General features: G+C 43.1%; 1 protein-coding gene across 1 annotated transcript; it reads right to left on the reverse strand.

Moving 5' to 3' along the window:
• Positions 1 to 245: 245 nt before the first annotated feature.
• On the reverse strand, positions 246 to 22,712 carry LOC121597734 (protein MON2 homolog). The gene is made up of 8 exons (XM_041923750.1): positions 21,687 to 22,712; positions 5,256 to 8,120; positions 4,044 to 4,469; positions 3,197 to 3,954; positions 2,704 to 3,123; positions 2,037 to 2,528; positions 1,876 to 1,958; positions 246 to 1,807 (listed from the first exon to the last, which is right to left on the reverse strand). Exons 1-8 carry the CDS (start codon positions 21,804 to 21,806, stop codon positions 1,560 to 1,562), a joined length of 5,412 nt encoding a protein of 1,803 aa, XP_041779684.1. The 5' UTR covers positions 21,807 to 22,712; the 3' UTR covers positions 246 to 1,559.
• Between the last annotated feature and the right edge of the window lie 1,814 nt (positions 22,713 to 24,526).

A 24,526-nucleotide genomic window follows, 5' to 3' on the forward strand; every position in this document is an offset into this window, starting at 1 on the left:
ACCTGTATTCTGTTCGCTCTACAGAGTTCGCTTTAAAGCTTCGTGGAGGGTATTTAAAACACTACGAGAAGCTAATGCGGACGAGCACAAAGGGAGGAGGCCTTAGGGGTGATGTGCTGTGATCCTCAGAAAACAATGGTATCACCACCATTGCGCTGCATGACCGGTGAAGAACAATCATTTACTGTAGCTATGTTACGTTATGTTACTCGGGATGTACATTTTTGTTGTAGTCGTAGGGGAAATTCTATTTTAAACCTTTATTCACTTCATATAACACAACCATTTAAGATTTGTTTGCTTTATTTTTGTGTTTGTTTCGTTATGAACTACTTAAGTGCGGGTCAAATCATAGGAATTAGGTCAAGGCAAGGATTTCAGATTTTGCAACCCCCTACCGTATCCTTTTCTTTAGTTTCCCTCTTGAGTTTTGCACAGTTTGCGTAAGTTCGTACAATGTTTCTTATTAGTTAAATGTTGTGTTGAAAAAAATCTGATTAAAACAAAAAAATATATAGCAAACGAATTCAACTCACATTGTAATCCAATAGCAAACGTTGACCAACCATGCCGTGGGTAAGATGATGTTTTAATCTATTTCACTTTAACTCGTACTACGCAGCTGGAATAAACGTATAAATGCTGCTAACATGCTAATAGTGCTAACTGGAACACGGAACAAGGAACGTTGGAAAAATGCGATTGGAAATTGCATTTGCGAAAAAGGTTGTGGTTCATGCTATTTTTTATGACGTATTATGAATATTGTTTTCGTAGAAGAGAAACGTGCAACATGTGAGCGCTAACGGGCGAAGGAATTAATCAGAAACACTACGAGGAACCATTGCTACGCTACTTGAAGAAAAGTATATTCTGCATTGGTATTAAGGTAGGGAAAAATACTTGTATAGCAACTGCTGCCTGTAATGGGTAAAGGGATAGTGGTATCGTGAATCGAGTGACACTGTTGCCAAAGCTAAACCTTTTCTCCTAATTTCACGATAGAACGCTGGCGTAACGACTTTTCATGGGTTAATTCTAATACAATAACGAGCAACTTAGTACAATTTAAACCATGATGAAACGGGCAGAGTAAGGAACTTGCTTCAAATGCATTTCACGCATTAGCAGAGAAACCCTTTGTAGCAGCTCTTCACTATATAAACAAAATGTATGGAAATTTGCACATAAATTGTATGAACGGATTGCGCTAATGCTAACAAAGATAGATAACTGCTTTATAGGTGCATTCCTTTCCCACTATATCGTTCTGCTTCTTTGAAACATATTATACTTAATTTTTTGTGTGAACTTCTTTTTTTTTTGCTCTAAAGCTCTCGCTGCATCGTTTGACAAAGGTTTCACTCGCTTAGTAATTTTTGGCGATTCCACTTTTGATAATAAAGCAAATACCATCATTCATTTGCTAATTTCCTGTCTAGCGATAGTCAGTCGTTGTACGATGCAAAGAACATGTCGACCTAGACCAGTAACTTCATCAACAAACCAGAATCGTACCATACGAGGAAGAAGAAACTGGACGAGGTGTTGGACATCAGCTAACAGTGGCTGATACCGTTTGTGTTCACTATGTCATTATTATTAGTAGCAAGGGCATTGCCTTGTTGGCCTGCGCGGGGATGCCCGTTTGCATCGGCACCGGTTGCCGTGCACGGAGGTCGTAACAAATCACAGTACTGCAACAGTGCCTCACGCAGCGAACGAGATACCTCCGCCGAACTCGTGGTCGTGCAGTCCACCAGGTAGGGGTACAGGCTGATCAATTGCTCCCAGGCGGTAGTACCCACTAAAGAGTGGAATAAATAGGTTATAATTTTCTACAGAAATGTCACAGATATCAACCACAAGACGTACCTTTGGCGGGTGGTGCTTTCTTCATCGATATCACAAGAGTAGCGACGGCTTTTAGTACGAACGATATTTCCGACAAGCGATACCTTCGAGTAAAACAAGATTATGTATTATTTGATATCTATTTATACAACACACGCATTCCTGGCCCATTTGCTGCATACCTTGGTAAAGGAAACTTGCCACTCAATCGTTCGTCTTCGTTAAACTTTCTGAGCACCTCCTCGAACCGATGCAACAGGGCCGTTATTGCTAACTGTCCCGCAATACCACCCTCGGTCGCTTTACCGCCCTGGCCATCGCACAGTGTGGCGTTATTGTTTGCCAGATTGGTTTCCTTTTCGTCGACCGCACCGGCGGCTGCCGTGCCGACACGATCGTCCAGCAGCGAAAACTGAAGCAACGTTTCGAAGCACGTCTTTGCAAACTCTTCACGCAGCTTCAGTTCTGTCTCGCAGCCAGCGAACGGTGTGCTGCCGGTGGTTGCCGAATGGATGGATCCTTTATTCAGGATCACCACCGCGTCCAGGATGAATTGTTGCGGAATCTCTTGGCTGTATGGGAGAATTTCGTCACGTATCAGCTCGATCACCTGGCAGTCGATCGTTTCGTCCAGGATCAGCTCATCGAGACCGCGATCCTCAACGATGCAAATGCTGCAAATGAATAGGGATGAGTAACATTATTGACCAAAGGACCCAAATTACATACTTATATACTTCATATACTTTATATTATACATGAATTATACACGAATTATAACAAAATGGTATATAATTTGCAACAAGGAAAATTTCTTATTGGATTGGTTATTATGCAATGTTCACATACCTCTTTGTAAACAAAAACTGATCCAGTGTGTCGGCCAAATCTTTCCACATCGAGGCAAAATGCTTCGGGTGTTTACGCGCAACCGGCAGCCCTGTATGCAGCACGCTGATCAAGCTAGAGATAGCCAGCTTCCAAGTGCTCGACGACATGCACTTGTACTTTAGCGACAGTGGAAGATGCAGTGCTTTGATAATTTCGTGCAGTATCTGTCCCTCTATTACGGCCATATCGTTGGCCGTCTGTTGGTAAAGCTTCACCGCCACGGTGAGTGCTTTCTCGCCGAACGGAATGTAGTTCATGCTGACCCACTCCACACCGTTTGCGTTCGATGTGGACGAAACGGGGTGGATAAGCCCGCCGGAGCTATTGCTACCCGTGTTTGTGCCCGCACCGCTCCCACTTCGCGATGATTTCAGTGGTCTAAAAGGGGGGAGGAATGTTCAGGTTAGGGGAAGGTTGATTAGGTTGCCACAAAAAAACAGTTCAGTTTCACCTTGTTTCGATGCGGTCGAAGCTCGGGGGAGCACAGGCAAACTTGCTGAAACTTAACAATTGCTTAAAAATGGCCGATATCATATTTTTTATTCCGCTGCCCCCACTTCCGCTCCCAGCCTGGATCGCTTCCTTCTGCAGCAATTCCATACAGTCGAGCACGCCGTCGTGTAATGGCGTCAGCAGGGAATCCGATATAGTGGACATAATGTAAGGCGTCGAATCACTGTGCACTGGCACGGCGACAGCATTCATTAGCACCGCGCACAGTTGCGTCAGATCCTTGCTATTGAAACGTGCCCGTATGTGCTGGAACAGTGCGGGAAAGATGTGTACGAGCGCAGTCAAAAATGCCTGACTGGGGATGTACAGGTCCTCAGTGCCGGGCCCGGCGGTACTGGCACCGGCGTTACCCTTATCCGACAGGTCACCGAGCGTAGGGGGTTTCGTACTTTCGGCACCGATATTCAACCACACGCGCCATGCAACGTTCCAAATGTCGGCTTCGGCGGCGGCCGCAGGCGTTGTTCGCACCGCATTCGTTTCATCTGCACCGCCCGACGGGGCAGCTGGGCCCGTTGCAGAGGATGGAGCCGCTGTGGGACGGTTGTAGAGAATTTCCTGGAATGATTTCAAAGCCGCTAGCGACACTTCGTTGCTTTTGCTGAGGGCCGAATTTTCGATAAACTCCAGCAGAAGCGCCCAAGCGCGGGGAAAATCGCCCAACATCTGCAGCAGCGTCCGTTTGGTGTTAAAGACCTGCATGGGGGAGGACAAAAAGTATAAAAAAGTGATAAAAATCAAACCTATCCCATCCCTTCTCCGAATCACACTGCTCTGCGGCTTACCCTTGACACGCCGGACAGCGTGAGGACTTGAGTTTCGGCCCACTGCTTTTGAGCCGTGTTACGCGAATGGTGAATCAGAATGTTACCACTCGTGTCCACCTTCTCGTTGCTAGCACAGCTAGAGAGGGCCCGCACCTTATCCAGCAGCGGGAACAACACCTGCCACAGCACCGCCTGCCAGGTAGGCGGATTTAACAGAGCGCCGTGGGCGGAAATGGTGGAAAAAAGTGTTTGGCCAGCGGATTTTCTAACCGCCGGACGTGGATCCACACACAGATCTCCTAGCCGCGCGTACAAGCACATCCACAAACGGTCGAAGTGGGGCATGTTCAACGTTCCCGGAAAGTCTGGCAGCACCGACATATCGTCGCAAACGGTTTGTGATAGTTTTTCCTGATTCTGGTTGAAGTAATCTGAAATATTCCACTACACGAAAAGGCACGAAACATGCAAGGCGAAGAAAAGGAAAGGCGTGATGAAACAAAGCTCAACGATGTTGGCGTACGGAGATACGGGTACAAAGTAGTGATGGGAAAAATGAAGATTTCGTCGGAATCGATTCTGTCTAGCTCCGAAGTTTTCTGGAATCGATTCCGGATAGTAGGTCCGTAATCAGTTTCCGCAATTGGCTCCGGAATTGGTTCCAGAATCAGAATTGGTTACGGAATCGGAATCGGGTCCGGAATCTAAATCGTCTCCGGTATTAGAATTGGCTCCGAAATCAGAATCAGCTTCGAAATCGGAGTCAGTTTCGGCATCTCCATAATAATAGACGTTTGAGTCCAATGATGCTATATATTGAGAGCCACAAAGAATCCAAATTTACTCGTAAACGATCCATTCTCATGGAGATTCCCAGATTGATTTCGTTTCTGTAACTTCTTATTTTAATTCAAGAACTGATTCTTATTCCGGAGCTAATTCCAATTCTCGAGACAATTCTGATTACGTTTCTAGAGAAAATTACGATTCCCTGGTCGATTCCGATCCTGAAACCGATTCTGATTTTGGAGCCAATTCCGACTCCGGGACAGATTCCGGTTTCGAAGTCGACTCTGGAATCGGTTCCGGAATCGGAATTGGCATCGCAATCAGAATCGGCTCCAGTAACCAAATCGGCTCCGGAATTGATACCAAACGCAGAATCGGAATCGGATAGATCCGATTCCGAGGTCCCATCACTAGTACAAAGCACAACCGCCGTCTTCTTACCATCAACCCGACCGCAGTCAGCGAAATATTGAGTTCCTGCGTTTGTGAACCAAACTTGGCCGCTGTATTGACGCACAGCGGCAAGCAACGCCAGGGCATGACGGGGAGGAAATCGGTTACAACTAGCTGCAGGCACTGGAACGCGATCCGGATCAAAGACTCGCCGTGATGGTCGCTGACAGCGCCGATAATACCGAGCACAAGCGGCCAACCATGCGACAGCGTCTCGCCTGCCCCGTTCAGGACGAGCAGCACACAATCCAGTTGACGCTGCCGCACGTCACCGTGCGGCACCGAGGACAGCTCGGACAACGGCCCTAGCAGCAGAGTTTGTAGCTTTAAGTTTTCCTTCAACGGTCGCTCGTACTTGTATTGCAGGGCAGCCTTCACCAGATACGTTATCGCTTCGACGCCCCACTCGCGCATGCGAATGTGCGGGTGGTGGCAGATTTCCAGCAGGTGGTTGGTCAGCGGGCGCCACAGCACCTCAATACGTGACAAATTCACAAGCCCGGTTTCAAGCAGCTTCGCCACCGCGAACAGCGACGGTTCGCGATTGTTGTACGCCAGCTCCATTGCTTCGTGCGAAAGTTTGCACAGTGCGTCGATGAGATGGTGCAGTGCGACGTCGTCCAGGTACTGGCTCGACTCGAACAGCTGGCTCAGCATCGTCGACAGAACCGGCAGGTCCGTCATGACCTGGGTGATGGAGTTCGCGTCGGTCGGAGGCTTCTGGACGGCCTGCAGACTTCCGCCGGTGGATGGCTTCAGTCCCAGGATCCACGCTAGATGCTGCAGCGTGGTCAGCACGATGTGCCACGAGCTGCCGAGAATGCTACCGTGGCAGTGCGCCAGATGCAGCACGGACCGCATGCACTGCAGGTTTTTGGCGGTCAGCAGTACCGGCCCCTGGTGGGCACCGACGGGTAGTGAGGACGTTGGGAGCGGCGTGCCAACGGCCACCACTGGGTGCCGTTGCTGCTGCTGCTGATCGATGTCCGCGTACGTACCTCCTCCGTGAAAGGCCATGCCCGCTGCCGTCATGTCCTGGCTACCGAGACGCATGTGGGATTTGAACGCGTTGCCCTGATAGTTCACGTTCAGCACCGACAGCGCATAGTGCGGTGGTAGCGAGGCACGACACAGCGCCGTAATGAAGGCGTCCCGCGGCGTGTGCAGCTCCAGCAGCCCGCACAGTGCCGCATAGTTCTGGATCGCCTTCAGCACGCTCTCGGTCGAGGATTCGTCCGTCGCGGCATCAATCAGCGGACCCAGCGCCGTCAGTAATCCCAGCCAGCTCGAGTGTATCAGCTGAATGTGGAGTGCCTTGTCCGCCTCGCTGACGCGCTGCATATAGGGGGCCGGATTTTCCTCCCCAATCTGGGACGGTCCCTGTATGGACAGGGAAATCGAGCGCACAATGTCGAGCAGACAGGCGTACGCCACCGATATCCCGTACCCGTCCGGGATGGGCGGCGGTTCCATCTTGTCCAACATCTCCAGGAACGTGGACTTGGACTGTCCGCTCGGGAATGTCACTACCAGCGGTAGGAACACGCCACGAAAAATGAACCCCGGCTGCGGCGAGATCCCCGGGCCCACCGGCATTCCGCCCATCAGCTGCGACTGCTGTCCAGATGATCCTCCGACCCCGCTGCCACTTCCACCACCCCCACCACCAGCATTGCCACCTGCTCCGACACCGCCAGTTCCAATCGACGCGCTGAGCAGCTGCGGATTGATGAACAAACTCTGCACGTACGTTCCGAGCGAATTGATGATGTCCTGGAAGATGTTCGTTGCATGATCCTTCAGATCGTAGCACCGGCAGAACGAAATGAGCAGCTCCGGCTGGATGGTCATCTTGTGCAGTACTTCCAGCGCTAGCGATCGCTGCCAGGCCGGCTTGTCCGGGTCCAGGAACTTCACGATGAGCGACAGGAAGATTTCACACTCCGTCACCAGCAGACTGTGATACTTTTGGATCAGGATGGAAACGACCCGCAGCAGCCGCATGCTGATTGGGAAGTACGGCTTATCATGCGGGGCACCTCCGCCCGGTTGCACTCCCGCCCCGCCGACCCCGGCCTGCGGAGCGATCGTGCGATACTTGATGTTGGGTGAAAACAGTTTTATTACCAGCGCACAGACGCGCTCCTTCAGCAGAAAACTAAACTCCGGGTTTCGGTAAAACACCGACGTGTACTGCGTAAGCACGGACTCCAACAGCTCCAGCCCGAACGTTCGGGTCATCTCCGTCATGCCCAGCAACCAGTACGGTTGGTCCGCGTTGACGAGCTGCACCAAATCCTGGAACAGCAGAAACGCATCTGCCGCACACGGCAGCAACCCCTTCGGAGCGACGCCCGTTGCCAGCTTCAACTCTTCCAGGTTCACCTCCCGCCGCTCGTCTTGATTCGCATCCGCTTCCGCCTCCTCGGCGACCACACGCTCAAACACGAGCGAAACGAGCTGCCGTACGGTCGCCCCGGCCGTGTTGATCGTTGTCGAGTCCTTGGTGAAGTGAAGACGAAAACACAGGACCAGCGTTTTTGCGAGCGTCTCACCATGCACGACCGTGTTGGTGGTGAGTAGCAGTGTGACACTCTGCAGCACCTTCACCTCTTCGGTGCCGTTCTCCATCAGCATCCACAGCGTGTCGGTGATGTAGCGAGCCCCTTTCTGATCCACCACCTGTTGTGTGATGAGGCGCTGCATCATCCCGAGACAGAATTTGATTATCTTAAGATCCTTGGACTCGCAGCCCTGCACCAGTGGATAGAGTATCTGGTTCACCACATAGTACACCGGTGTTTGTGGATTCGCTCCGGCGGATTTCAGCTTCAGGATTGCTTCCTCGCATGACTACGGTCAAATGAGAATGGGGAGGAAAATAAAAAGAGAAAAAAAGAGAATGAAAAATGAGACATAGACCACGCACGTGGATGAATGGTGTCTATTAAATAAAAATCCATCACTGAGCGGAAGAAAAACAGCGCAATAACAACGAACAGCACAAACAAGTGATAAAAATCGCGCACACCCACACGGCGTCGACGGCAGTGGTATCAACAATAGCGAAGATTAACGCGAGCACAACCGGCGCATAATTAGCATACAACACGAATTTCCTGTCAGTGAAAAGCTGTACGAATAGATGAAGATTCAGCACAGCAAAACCAGAACAGCACAACAAAAGGTAAGCATACTACCGAAGTGTGAATTGCTGAATAACTAAGCTATTTGTGTGCAGCGGCAGCATAATGTGGCATCATCAAGCTGTCGCTGCCGCTTGTCTGTTTTATGGTGCTTTGTAGAAGAAATAGCTAAACAAAACATTAAAACAAGTCCCATTTTTCAAAACAAATATAAAAACAAGACTGAAACAGTACCGTTAACAGACAAACAAAGGTATTCTATCCGACGACAATCCGACGTGCTGCGATCGTTGCGTTTCATCCAATTCTGTGTATTGCGGAGGGGTTGGTTGGTTGCATTTACACGTTTAAACTGTGCTATGCTACTTTTCAAATAGGGGAGAAAAAAACTTTCAACATTGTGCCACTCGACGCAGTGATTTGAAATTTGTGAAGCTACTGTTAGCATAAGAACAAAGCCGAAGGGCTCAAAACGGCCTGCAATTTTCGTCGTTCACTTTAACCGTTATTGAAGTAAAGTGACAAAAGATTACTGAAACGGAAGATTTACCGTTAAAACAAAACAATACAACTCACTTTTTAATAGATACCACCGGATTATAAAATGTAAAACACGTTAGAATATTTGAGGAATGGTATGTTAGGCGGAGATTGCAAATAAACGAGACAACACCGGCCTTACTAGCACATCCAGACCAGCTAAGGGGTGATGTATGAATAGGTAAATGCACTTTCGAAGTCGTCCGAGATTTCAACTAGCTCGGGTCAAAGGTCAGCATCGACAACAGAATCCTCCTGGTGTAAGAACAATTCGCTTTCTTTATGCAGATAAATATAATATTATCTCGTTCACACGCTCCCGTTCATCTCTTATGTATTCGTACGCTCTTGATGGGGTCCAGGTAAACCTCGTCTCGTGTTTGGCTCGATAGTGGCCTCAACTTCAGATACCACTACGACTCTATAGTCAGCAGGGAGTGGAAAACAGCGGGTTTGGTCAAGCATATGGCCTGCAAATTCTTCAATCCACACTGTCTGAAGGCTCTTTTCTGTTCGCTGGTGCGTCCTGTGCTGGAGTACTGCTCAGTGATGTAGACAGCACACCCCTGTAGCACGTGTGCACATTTACCGTATCGAGCAGGTGCAGATGGCATTCACCAGATTTACTACCAGCAGATTACTTGGTGGGCATTATGCATCCTTGCCCGATTATGAGTCTAGGTGTTAATAATAATAATAATAATAATAATAATAATAATAATAATAATAACAGCAGCTGCAGAGTCGTGCAGCGTATCAAGCTTACAATACTCCAGTGGGCTGGATATGTAATACGCATGGTATCAGACGATCCAGCCCGTAAAGTCCTTTTAGGCCGTCCACAAGGCCATAGAGGCGTCCTCCATTAAGGCCAAGAAAACGAATTGACAAACAAGGCGCAAGACCGTGTTTTAGGATTTTGGACACTCCTGTAATAGGCCAACGCCGGAAAACAAATGTAGTGCCAGATGTGCAACTGGGTAAGTGTATTGGGTCAAGTCGCACATCCTAAGAACATCCTCTTCAGGGATGGTATTTCGATTTCATTTCTGCATAATTCGATCATCCTATGTTGTGAATATCCTACTACATAAATTATATTCAGTCATCAATATAGTAATATTGATCAGAGAAGAAACAGACTCGTCTAGACTCGACCAAAATTTATCGGACTCAAATCGGATTTCGTCCGGCTTTCACGACTCCGGGATTCACAACTCCACTCCGGATTATCCACAGCTAATGTCTACATCGATCGGAAGCTGCATCCTGGGATCCAGCGTGATGTCCTGAATTATTTATATCGCAACGCTAACGCTCAATCGTGAGATGGCCAACAAAAGACAGCGTGAGTGATAGAGAGATCGAAAGTGAATATATGAGAGTGAGAGATAAATAAAGAGAGAGGGGGAGAGAGGGAGAGAGAGGGAGAGAGAGAGAGATGAGATTTACAATAGTAGAACTTAAAATACTATAAAGAGAACTTTTAATGCATGTTCTTGAAAGTAATCCGGAATCCAGAGTAATCAGAATCGAAATTACTGTTGTCCAGACATGTCAAATAGTCCGCGAAGGCTTTAAATCCAGCTAGCGAAGAACTTTAGTAGTTTAGCGAAGAACAACACAAAACGAGTTTGAAATCACTGCTTTAACATATGAAACCTTCATTAAATTATTCATTTAGAAAATTTTACCTCATGCTAAATTATATACAAAGTAACAATACCATCTTTCAAGTTTCCTTTACTTCAAAAGTTTACCGACCTCTGGCCGTATTCCGTTTACTAATTCCATTAAAAGATTTCAAAGCTTCCCAGAATACTTACAATATTCCACTTATCCGATTTGAAACATTCCACTATGTGATCGAACTTCTAGAAATGTACATATGATTCGAACGCTTACATAAAGTTCCTAACAAATACAGCAAAACAAACCATACAAATGTTATATAAATATTCACAACTTTACTAAACCATTTGCTAATGTTCACAAATTATTAAAGAACCCTTTGCTTATCGCAGGAGATTGTCCCTCAAATGGCAGGGTTTAGTACCAATCCCAGAGCTGTAAGGATTATTTAGAGCGGAATGAATGTGGCCATACACATTGGGCGGTATATATGATTAATTCGCCGCTCGCTTAATGCACGATCACGTTCCACCATCTCAGCCAAGTTGACGTGACTCAAGACGGGCCCGTGTTGTCACCAATTTCAAATCAGTAATCTTAAGCACAACTCATTAGGCTCCTTTTCCGGATCATTTCCCTCCAAGCTCATGGTGTAGATGATAGCATTTAATTGCTGCAACCTTCGTACCTAGAGCGAGCTTCCATGTTGGTCTTTGGGGTTGGAATGCGCTCAAAAAGACACACAATACAACAAATGGCACATGTTTTCCGGTCGAAATTATCAAAACAAAGCATCACCAATTTTATTTCCCACCCAAACACTCACACACACACACACACACACACACACACACACACACACACACACACACACACACACACACGTTTACTATCACACTCACATGTAAAAGAACTCATTTACTCAATGTATTTTGTACCCTGTGCTCCTACCGTGTGGCATGTTGTAATCGATTGTCCCGGAACATAAGGTCCTTTTTGAACCGTTGAATGCCGAAGCATATGCTTAAAGCGTAGAACGGCAGCGATATGCGTGATGATTATGATTTTTCCTCAACCATTATCGTGCACCTGTGAATCGGTGATAAACAATGTGGTGTTTCAGGGCTCGCATTAGAATCACACCGTACGTACACAACCGTACGGGTTGAGCCATAGAGCCACCCTAATTTATTGCTTCCATTTGACGACAAGGAGAAAGGTTTGTGGCAGTAAAGCATTTAACAATCTTCGTACGATTTCATCATCTCGTTGCACTACGTACAATAATGTACGTCGTCGCCAGTACATAGTACAAATATCCACCAGGAACGAAAAATGAAGCTTGTTGTAATTAAGAGTGCCGGTATATATGTACGTTACTCTAATGGATGGTTCAGCAAAGCCCCTGTTCTGTGCTTTAATACACATTCTATCAAACCGTACACCAGAAACGTTTGTAAGCATACTCCCAAAACGATTTCAATGCTCGTTGTTTCAGCGCAACCAAATATAATTAAACATTCCTTAGGTACTTGATTTACGGATATGGATTTTCTAGCAAAAAAGAAAAGTACGGTTGGGATTCAAAATGATTTATTCCATTCGAAGCTTGGGATTGTAATGAATTAAATATTAAGAAGAAAGTTAGCCTGGATGGATGGAGGTTTAGGCGCCAACAAGGATGGTGGGATGGAGGGTTTCGTTAACACTAACTAACAACCTGATTATTTGCGCCTAAATGTATGCATTTCGCAATGTCAAACTGAACTAGAGCGCTTCCTGGGTGAACAAGTAAGATATATAATTAGGTTAAGGAAAAGCATTAAAGAACAATTTGTAAACATTGTAAAATTATAAGAGAAGTTAAGCTGTGTGGACGTATACCTAAATTAAGTGCTTGAAGCATCCAACAACTGCTGTAGGCCATTATAATATGTATGAGCAATTTTTATTATTGGATAGCGACGACCAATTCTACGGCCAATATAGTTTATCACATACATATACGCAGTGCGGCGGTCTGGTGGTTTATTCAATAGATGTTTCGGCTTCTACAATCTATTCTACAATAGATACAACCGGTTCCTAGATAGGGTCGGATAGAATCGATTCCCAACCAGAACATCCCCCTCCTTCTAGCAAGAACTGAATAACCGGATAGTACTAATGAGTTTCGAAAGCCTACCTAGCATAGGTCACGTAGGTTGTTACGCCAAAGGTAAAGGAAATTATACGTAATGCCTATAACATTTTTTACTACACGTCTCCATGTCTGAAATCAATGTTACAAAATTATGTCTCTTCTGGCTCACAAACAAGGATAAATCGCATCCGCTAAATACGGTTTTTGAATAGATGGTTTTAAAAACTTTTTCAATTCAATCCCAAAACTGCCATAATCCAGTTAAAACACAACTCCCTCCTATTGTTATCGCGTTTTGGGCCGTGTTTGTTTCAAAGCACATTAAACCCTCCGGAAGGATTTATTTCGACGCAAAGAGTTCCGGTGCCGAGGTGCTGTTGTGTGGTAAGGGGTAAGATATCATCGTCGTCGTCATGGCGAACAAAAGGCTATCATCATGATCTACGACTTACCACAACCACCTCACCCACTTGCCCAGACTCAACTATCATTAATGCTAAAGGATAACAACCGTCCAACCAATACTAACGTAAATTTTATGTGCTGAGGCAAAAAAAAACATATTACCACGCACCAACCAGCTCCTGTGGTTTTTGCGGTACCACTGGTTTGTATTTTCCCCGAAAACGGAAACACGAGGTGGCTGTGTTTGAATTAGCTTGAGCACATTATTGGTGCTATCTAATTAAATGCTCACACCTCAACGGGGCGGAAGCTATTACCTAAACAAGTAGCACAAACCCCGTACTAGTCCCCGTGGTGAATGGGTACAAACGTACAAGCTGTTTGAGTCATTGCATCCCATCGGCATTATGTGTGTGGTTTCGCGACCCTCCGCTACATGCGGAAAATGCACGAATAGATCGGAACATTGCATGGTGGAAATCTCGAAAGACCATGTAAGCTTATTTTATAACGATTGGAAACCCCTCCTCCCCAGTGTTTCGATCGATGTGCGCTAGGTACGGAAAATTTGCAGCTTTTCCTGAGCGTTCGCCAGTCCGGATGGCGGATGATGATGGTACAGGGAATACCGATAAACCCCCCGTTGAGACTTATACAAATGTCGAATGGGCGATAGGTTGGAATTATCGAGAGATGTAGCGATGGCCGCATACATGTGGTTATTTTGGCAATCGGGAACAATTAGCACATCAACATGATTCAACCACCGGTGTCGCTTTGAAGTAATTTAATCGACAGTTTAATTGGTGGACGGAGTCTAAAAAAATATGAAAATACTGTCGTAATTCATGCTAACTACTACGGAGCATTGTAATGCATGTAAGCGTACAATTTACACACAGACTCTGGAAAGTATACACTGGTTATGCGTTTTAAAAGAATCGCTTAACAATATATTTGAAAATTGTGCTACCTAACACCATTTATTGAAAGAATGATATTAGAACAACTTATATATATGATCTGATCTTTTATGAGCTCAGATCCCTCGGCAGCCTTACTAAGCGCCTGAAGGTACGCAATACGATAATACACATTTTTCAAAAAGAATTTTGGTAGAATTTAATTAAACATGAAATAATTGCCAGTGCCAGTTATTAGTTATCAAATTCGAAAAGTGCTAAATTACACAAGTAATCTTGTTACGGATTATTACGTTTAGCTTAGACCGGACATATGAACCATCCATCGTGAATGAAATATTCAACGAATAAGCACACGTGCTAATGGGTCGTTTATTATCTCGTTCGCACGATGCTCCCTTTCGTTGCAAATTTTAATCAACATTTGCATGATTTAACATTATCCGGTGGGATTGTCACACATAAAAAAGCCGCTCTAATTTATAGATTAATATACATTGGGTCCAACAGGGCTTACACATTCACCTCATATATCATGCAAAACTTTCCATGCGGTAGAATATTGTTGACACGAAGGAAGGAAAATTGTATTCCATTCATCCATTCAGCCAAAAAGCTAAAGCATGTAAATGAGCTCCACCGTAAACTCGTTTACATACAAAACGATATGGAAAAAATCATATCATATCATAGAGCGAAAGAATAAAAACTCCGAAACATGGATTTCTAAACAAACAGGACGACGATAAACCACCATTCGAAGACTGTTGCTAGGTCGGATGGGGGGAAGCGTTTGTAATCTTCATCAGCCAAAAGCTACCATCTTTTCGATCGAGATGGAATGGAGATGGAAACCATGCTCCGGCCGACCAACAACTACTGGCAGATATTTCATGACAAATCCTAACCAAACCAGAGTACACAGACGAAATGGTCTGCTTCAGCAGCTTCGTCGTTCACCCAAGAGGGGATTTGTGGACTACTCTATATGAGGCATAAAATCACGCCCTGTTCACCCGCCAACCCAAAACACCTCCCAAAAAACTGACCTGAAGCTCTGTAAGGGAGGCACGTCAAAACAGAGGGCATATTTTTCTAAATCTGCTTCTTCTTTACAAAACACAAAAAAAAAACAAACACAAGTTTGTCGTGAAAAGGGCATGGAAAGGATTTTCCGACTTTTGCTGCCACTCTCCAGAATAAAATGACCAAGGCGGACAGTGACGGCAAGGAGGAAAGAAGATAAGGGTAAGATTTGCAGCTGCAAAAGAAATAATCATACCGGCGGTGGCAGTGAGGCATAAGATCTGATTAAATAAAAGCCAATGCCGTTTCGTTTGCCCGACTTTTGTGGCTTTCCATCGATGTCCGTTGCGGGAGGGACGAATAAAATCTATTTATACTGCGGTTGGTAAACATTCGTCTCGGTCACTAACAGGCAGGCAGCAAAGTATATAAGTTGGGCACGTAGCACTTGCTGGGTTGTGTTGAAGTTTTTGGTAAAGCTTTTAAAAATTATAAGATTCAGGATCATTCAGCGGGAGGAAAACTGCGCAAGTTGTATAGCGCCTCAACGATTACAAGTGCAATTTCTCTCACTTCATGTGCTTTTCGCATCGACAGTCGCGGACCAAAAACAATCATAGCTATTGGATTGTTTTCATTAATTTTATTTACTAAATAGAATTACTTTACTAGAACAACATGTTAATTGTCAGTTAATAATAAGATTAATAATAAGAAACAAAATTAAGATGCCAAAAACAGCAAAACACAACTTAGAGTAATCTAATGAGCTCAGAATAGTGCTCTCTATCACTTTTAATTATTATTTGGTAAATGTTTATAAGAAACTGATGCATTTAAAATAAATATTGCAATTACAACAAAATCACTACAAACTACTGCAACACAGCATTTAACTGTTACCCTAAATGATAATCTAGCATGGAATTCGCTGTAGTCGAAGTATGTAAACATAGATGTAACACTCTTTTTGCAGCTCACTGTTTGTTGGTAAAATCGCCATTTTTATACGGCAATGTACATTGCAATGCAACCGCCAAAAAGACTACGATGCAAACCAACTATATACAACTAGCATTAAATGTGCATCCTGGGCTAATGGGAAGCTTTCTTGTGCATTTGGGAATAAGAACGTAAACTTTGAAGGCTTTTACAGAAACACCACTTAGAGGTGGCTGTTAGTTCCGCACATAGAGTTGAATGTTTTTCATTTATGGTTTTTTTGAAGCAAGGAGTAAATTCGTTTTGCTTTCTGTTTGGAACAACTTAAACCATGATATTAAAGTTAATTCATCTGTTTAAAAAGCGAATGTAGTAAAAATGGTTTAAACACCTTTTAATTTTGGCTGTAGCCAGGCTCTAACTTTCAAACTCTTGAAATAATTATAAGCAATTACAGCATACACCGTTAGGAAAAGCATATATTATTCCGTAGTGCATCGCTTCCCGCCAGTTATGTTGGCTTTCTAGCTAGACGTCCCTTTCCCACTGCTATGAAGTTTACACAGAAAACACTTAGCTTTCTGGCGTTGGACCATACACTGATCAATTAAGTGCTGATCTCGTTTGTCATGAACTTGGTTCCATGGCGTCTCGAAGGAATTTAACACTTGCAAAATGTGTTTCTACCAACGGGCCAGTACACATCTCGAACTAGGCTGACTGTTGAACGAACGAATTTTGAGTAGCCTACGGGTGTGTGCACCATCTTCCGCGTGCTGAAGCAAGCTTGTGCCAATTTAAAGTTTTCGGACCAACATTCCCAACCGCTGCAATCCTTTTACTGCTGTTGAGTGGATTTTTCAAGAACCAATTTGTGATGCTTCTGCAAATGTTTGCCCATACCGTCGTTATTGTACGGTGGAAGACAGCTTCGTCAACCCGCTGTGCGACGGATAAATATTGAATTAGATTACCTTGTTTGTAGTGGACACGGTCTAACTGTCTCGCAGGCCGGCTAGCATCCAACGACCGTCCCTGGTGCTATCTACACTATTGCTGGAGTGTCCGTTCCTTCGGTCGTTTTGAACACAGTAACACGTTTACCATCGAAGGAAACGACTGCATATTTCCTATTATCTGCAGCAAATGGCAACCGACAACCACGCTCTGTGGAAGGTGGACTAATTTGCTAAACTGTTTTAAAAAGGATGCTTTCGTTCGACAGTACGCTGGACGTAGCAAACGGATCCCGAGATGAGCGGGAGGTTGTTAACGCGTCAGGGAGAAGAGGAAAGGGGCGGCTCGTTTTAGGGCTAAATCTAATTTATAATGCCCAACAATGTTGCTATTATTTTGAAACCCCTTGTTGCTCGTCTCACACCACACCACGACCCGCATTACACCTCGGCAGACATCCGGAATGGAAGGTGGAATTTTGCTGACCGGCAGAAAAGACACACACGCACAAATTCACATACCAAATGGTTTCTCCTGCCCGGACATACACACAAAAAAGGACACCGCAATGGGCGCAATGCTAAATATTTTAACTGAAATAATCATTTTAATTAGCCGCACATGCCGTTTGCCACGAGTGAACTGTAACGGAAAAATGGATAAACTCTGTGGTCACTTCATTTATATATCTCATACCACCCACATCCCCGCTGCTAGATGAGTTTCCCGTCTTTTATCGCAACCCCTCTTCTGCATTGATTATTCTACGGAGTGTTGTTTTATAATTCGATTAAAGTTCATACCGTCGGCCACCGCAGCGCGTTTTACAGAGCGCGCTTACTGCGCCGTGGCGTTTGGTGGTAAAATTATCCGTTGAAAAATCGACAGTCGCATAGCGGAAGGCGAAAAATAAGGAAGTTTTAAGAAAATAAACCATCATCCAGAGCGATCGTCATCAGCAAAAACCACAATAAGAAAAATAGAGGAATCAAACAACGAGGCGAGAGAGATAGAGAGAGTTAGTGAAATCATCATATATCGAGGAGAAAGCAAATTTACACAAATCATTTGAGATACGCTGTGGACAAGACGCCTTTGCTCCAATTGCACATACATATGGTTGCGAAAGTAAATATAACACTAAATTCGAATGCAGCGATTTAGTTTTTACATTTCCCATATAAGCTAGGAAATTCCCTAATTTAAATTCTATAAAACGATACATTCGATTAACTGCAACTGAGATTCTTTTTTTTTTTTGGTTTTATCATAACAATTACATGTTTACCGAATATGATACTTAGTAAGATTTGTGCGAGGTATAATCCACATGTTTTAGAGATGCTTTTTACAAAATAAATATAACAAAATATTACTTTTCTATTTAATAATATTTTCTCACGAACTCAAAAGCTGTTCATCTGAAAGTATAATGTATGAAAAATTACACAAATATTAGTTTATCTAACTAAAAACCAATTATAATTACAGGATTTCCCACGATGTATTGGTTGGTTCTCAATTATTTTTTTTTTTTGAGCTTGTCTTACGATTTATACATCGGATCCCAAACATTTTTAGTTCGTTCCCACTATTTATTAGTTTCGACCAATTGGAAATCAATACAACCGAATCAACATATTCTGGTAAAAGACCAAAAAATCGACCAAAAAGTTTACTCCAAATTTTATCCAAAACATCTTACGTTACCAGGAATGATTAATATGCCTTCTTGTTCTGGGCGTAACGACCAACGCTCGATTGTGATGCTAAAATGGGTTATGCTTTTATACTTTACTATGTTTATTTGTACCACGACTAGAAAATAGAAAAATTCATTGCTAGGAGGAACCACGATGGGACGGTCTAGATGGGTATCAAACAACGGCCGACCTATACGTGAGCTGGCGCTTCTACTGTTGGGGCAAACAGATGCTTTTTTAATCAGAAGTATTTACTGAATTTATTGAAAAAAAAAATAGTAAACCCTCCCTCCCTGCTAATAAAGTTGAATAATATAACAAAAAGTGAGTTAACAAGAATACCAATTGGATTACAAATAATACTTTGTTTACTCAACTGACGTTTTCACAAGTACAGAAGTTTACAGAAGATGCAAGCTGCCTTTCCTAAATGCGTCATGGTATACGAAAAATAGATAAACCCATACCCCAATTAGTTTAGCTAAAAAAGTTTAAAACATTACAAACTTCATCTTAAATCCAAAGTAAAGCAATGCTCATGGTTGAATATAAAAAAGACCCTACTGCTTCTATCGAGGGTTTATTGTGATGGCCCATATTTTTAATTAAGAAAAAATATGGCATAATTGTACATTAAAGTGTAAAAGGTTAGCTGTAAACCTAAAGCTGAATGAAAGCTACTTGGCATTTAAAAATGTTCCAATGAGAAACAAATTTAGGGAAAGTCCACAAAACGAAAATGTTATCATAATTTACTTACAAATCAGCACTGACTAATGAAATGACTAATGACTGAAAAATCGCATGTTAATTGGATTCTAGAAACTATGGATATCGGGTAATGTTTCAATTATGATGTTAAGAGAACTTGCGTTAAAATATATAAGACTGAATTGAGGTATGTATACCTGTGATTATGCGGAAAGTTTTTTCCCATATATAATTTGTACGATAAGTAAATTAGTTGGTTCCAACGCGATGAACACTGCTAGAACAAAGTTAGAAAACATTTTTCGTTACCAATTAACCGTAATTAACCTTAACACTCCTATTAAATATTTTAACAAATCTTTCGTTCGTTAATGAGAATATACTCTAGTACTTTGAGTGCATTATGACATGTCTCGTACTAGCAGCAACTAAATATTAATCCATTCTCAATATAAAACTGTTGATTTTATGAGCGATTAACAAATAAAAATACAAAAAAAAAGGTTCCGTCAAAGATGCTATTTTTTGTATTTTCTCTTCAACGTATCAATATTGCAAAGGGAATATATTACGCAAATTAAGTTACTTGTTTTGCTAGAGGTTGTTCCTTAACCGGGCTTATAGTGATGCATTTAGACATTTAGACAGAGAGGGATCTACTGGGAAGATCTACTGTATGTTTTACCAAATTTTGAGATAAAACTCTAAAAATAAATCTAAATATGTATCTAAAAGAAGTTAGATCAGAACGAGATGATTCCAAAATATGCATGTTTAGAAAGGTAAGTGTATATCTGTTTAATACATTTCAGGGATGGTAAGCAACATATTAAAGAAAAACGGGGCAATATGGGTATGTGTTATCAATACTTCTTTGAATTCATGACTAAGAACATTCATTATTATATTATTTTTTTTTACCTATGACTTGAATCTAAACGTCTTGCAATATATACGTCTAAAACCACATTAATATAAAAAAGAATTACAAAAAGTAGATGTTTCGACACGAAACATGTAACGTCACAACATTGGGTCAATATGGGCCACAAAAACAGCGCTGTACACATAGTTTTTCAGAGGTTCTCATAATTTTGGGACACTTTACTGACCTCTTCTAAAGCCCTTTTTATACGATACAAGCATCCAAAACGGATGGTTTTGCGCTGTGCCCGTCTGTTATTTTTAGTGGACAAATACAACAACACCATAGCCTCATTAAGCGTCATTTGTCAAAACCTTCAAAATATCTTTCGGTAAGCACTGCAACCTTTTAAGGAACACGGAACACATAGCTTTAAAACACATTTGCCCAAATATATTGAGCGCATATATTTTGTAGAAATTGTTCTAAGCTTTTTCATCTTATATATTGAAATCTTATCCTAGATATGCCTGTTGCAAATTTAATCTAGATTGTGAGGCGAAACAATGCACAAAATTTATTGTAAATAGGTTTTTATTAAAAAAAACTTTGGCAGACCACGGTTACGTCTTTCAACTCCCCGGTACACAGGTTGGAGTTAAGACCACTTGTCCAAAGGAGCTGTAGCTGTCCTTTATTCGTATTCGTCTTTAATTTTCTTCAAGAATTGGTTGCACACGCCCCCTACCGTCCCCTACGCGGACACAAGCCGGCCTTCGAGAATTATTCAGTACCAGTCCAACTGGATAATCACAAGTCCTTGCTTCGGGGGGACGGTCCATTATAGATATGAACCCACGACGGGCATGTTTTTAGTCTTGCGTGTTGATGACTGTACCACGGGACCGCCTCGTAGTAATGGGTGATATAAAATAACCAGGTCTGATGGAATACTCCAATAAATTCGTTTCGAGCCTGGAAGTTTATCTCACCTGTGTGATAATATTTAAATAAAGGGTGCCCATTTTGCCCCGTATGTCCATCTTACTCCCTTCTGTTCTCTAACACCTACCAACACAATCGTCCGACAGCTGTACGCGCGTTATCATTTTATCTGGCCGCTCAAGTGTCGTGGTACGATGATTAATAATGGATAGAAAGAAAAATAACTGTCGATTTCGGGCCCAATCGCCAGGCCAGGCACGAAAGATAACCACAGCAATTTGAGTTTGTGTGGCGGCGCTATTCGTGGACTACAAAGCATGCCTAAAACCATTTGTACATCTCACCCACCCCAGGCACCATATTGCGCTGGGTGGCTGAATATTGCTTCTTGTTGCGGCACGTTTTCTTTTATTGCCATGCATATTGCCGGAACCGAACGCAGCATGCCATACGTGCGTACATAAAACAGCCCATAACCTACCTCTTTGATCTGGGGAAACTTCTTCTTCGTCTCCAGCGAAAGATTGCGAAAATCGTTCTGCAGCACCTCGAGAAACTTTTGTGCCGCCTCGGTGTCGGTCGTACCGCTGACGAACGACATTCTGAGGCGTGTGAACTGGGAGCCGCGCGGCCACGAATGAATCACCCCCTTCCGCGGCTAGTGCAGCTAATCCCTTCCCCGCGAACCGCGAACGTTGACGAAATGGGGCGATTCTCCAGCGGATGATACTATTGGTTGCTGCTATCCAATATTGCACTTTTTCCACTGCACTATTGACTTACTACACACCCTTACGTAAGGTAGGTTTCCCAACACTTCACTTTTGCTTGACTATAGTGCACTTACTCCACCCTCCTCTCTCTCTCTCTCTCTATCTCTACTTCGATTTCACTCTTGATTGGGGGAGGGGATCAAAATTTGTGATTATTATTGCGCTGGTTATTATTATCCAACCTTGGAACTGTGCGGGTTAACCTTCTTCACATGGCAGCATCTTTCAACTTCCACACAAACCCTCGATCACGCCACCACACGAAACACATGAAAGTTTTTCATTCATTCATTCTTTCCATGGGCCACGTCGGACGGCCGCTTACTTTCTTAGTAGGCTCCTTTTGCACCAAACGTAAAGCACATCCGGAAACACACTATTGCACAAGCAAATTGTTGTTCCAGCAATTTAACACCCTGGAGATCGACACTGTATCGGGCCTATTGTAGTATTACTTCCGACGAAGGACACGGATGTGGATGCACCGATACGTTTACGTTGCACACAGAGATGGTGATTCCCCGCAGTTTCACTGTGTTTAGCGTAGGTGCATGTAACCTGTAAACAGCGTTATTCAAATCAGCCACACAGGCACACAAACACGGAAATTCTGCTATCAACACGGCATCGGGTGCGGAGCTAGAATATTTTCACTGCGCGCAGCGCCGATGGTGAATCGTCTGTGTACACATCATTTTGGTTTGCAAAGTATTTTTTTCTTCTCAGTCTCCAATATTTTGCTGTGCTGTCACGTTTGATGTCATTCGCGGGCATCAACAGAGTGACCAGAAATACCGATTTATCTGTATTCCTACCGATTTTTTATATGCCTACCAATTCACAGATGACCGCCCTAAAACTACCGATTTTCCATTTATCCTACCGAAAATCAGAAATATTTGATTTTTCAGTCGTTTAAACTTAATCTGTGGCGCTTGGGATGCTGTTTTAAGGATCGCTATCCTCATTTGTTACTTATCGCGCTGATGCACGTTTGTTTGCCTGGCACTTGAAAAATGCTATATGCGTTTTGAATTCAAAATTTTATCCGTTAAAATTTAATGTTGATAATAAATAGAAAATGTCAGTTGTGGGGATTCCGAGAATTGCTCGTCAAAGAAAATCATTTAAATTTGAATTTGAATCTCGCTGTCGGCGTTTAAAGCTTACCCGACAGACAACCCAAATAGCCAGCTCGTACTTTAAAGCTGATTTAGGGCTGTTTAACGAAAAATCGTTCCGATGTCGTACTTTCCCAAGCGCCACAGATTAAGCTTAAACGACTGGAAAATTGAATATCCATAGGAAAAAAATGAAAGCTTCACAGCTTCATTGGTTTGATCAATAGATGGCGTATTACAACTCATCATTATATTGCTATCCTTTTCTTGCAATGTGTTTCGACAAGTTTCATCTTATAATGACCTATATAGCCTTCTAACTTTCTGAGCAAAAATCTATCCCTACCCGCAAATTTCCGTTAAATGCCTTCTAATCGCCTTGTAATCGCCGGCGAATTGAAGGCGATCAGCAGTGCATTTAGCAGTAATTAAATGCCTTTGAAATATGTCAATGAAAAATTTCGCTTTTAATTTGAAATTTGAAATTGCAACTGTCAAAAGAAATCCTTACAAGCGTCTTCAGCACTGCACTGTTGTAGTGTTCCCAGATATGAGCGTGAGATTCGATAGCATGATTTACGTGTTATGATCTCTTGCGTTAAGCTCTGAGCTATTTCACTTTATTAAAGATGGTCTACATTATTCGGTTGTTAAAGACCAACTCATTGAAAGGTGATAATATACCAAACTCATTTCGATAACTAAAATAAAAGGAAAAATGAGATACATATTTCTCCCATCCTGATAATGAACGGTGAACATAGTGTAATTCTTATGTTTTTTTAAAAAGGTATTATTTTAATTTCGCTTCACATAAATTTTGTTTAAAGTAATTATAGTAAGAAAAAAATAATTTAAAAAGAAATAAACGCAGAAAAAAGATCATAAAAATCTGGATTTGAACACACGCTTTCTCGGTTCGGAACCAAAAGCGTTGTCACTGCTCTATTTGGCAGTTACATTGGTACAGGTGCAAATTCAGTATATAAACAAGCTAAGATGGCGGTAAGCTATCTGTTCTCCTTGAATCAAAAAGTTGAAAGATTTCGAAGAGAACCCGTTACAGCCGTGAAAGTTTCGGTTGAAATCTTTATTCGCCTTCTAAGGCGACTAAGGCCTTAAATGCCTTCTGAATGCCTTCAAAGCCGTTTAATGCTGGTAGGGATACGAATGGTCGTGTGGTCAGATACGTGGGTATCAACACCAACGACCATTACTCAAATCTCACTTGCTTCAGTACTGGTGGTTTCCGTTGGAGTTTAGTATTTAAACAATCGTATCGCCGTTCTAGTTCTAGCGATGCATAACTTCAATGCGAAACCATACAACAGTACAGAGGAAATGAGAAAGCTCTCCTCCAAGCGAGGAAGCTCCACAGGTTGGGTATCCCACAAACAGATGGCGCCACCAGCTTTTTTGCTATTTTT

Source organism: Anopheles merus, chromosome 3R (genome assembly GCF_017562075.2).
Source record: "Anopheles merus strain MAF chromosome 3R, AmerM5.1, whole genome shotgun sequence".
NCBI classification, from domain to species: domain Eukaryota; kingdom Metazoa; phylum Arthropoda; class Insecta; order Diptera; family Culicidae; genus Anopheles; species Anopheles merus.

What these genes read in the sequence shown, in the direction of transcription:
- LOC121597734 (XM_041923750.1), bottom strand. Translation starts at nt 21,806, where the DNA reads ATGTCGTTCGTCAGCGGTACGACCGACACCGAGGCGGCACAAAAGTTT. An exon ending in CGCTGTCCGGCGTGTCAAGG is followed by an intron (nt 3,955 to 4,043) that starts GTAAGCCGCAGA and finishes TCCCCCATGCAG; the next exon opens with GTCTTTAACACCAAACGGAC. An exon ending in GGCAAGTTTCCTTTACCAAG is followed by an intron (nt 1,959 to 2,036) that starts GTATGCAGCAAA and finishes TTTTACTCGAAG; the next exon opens with GTATCGCTTGTCGGAAATAT.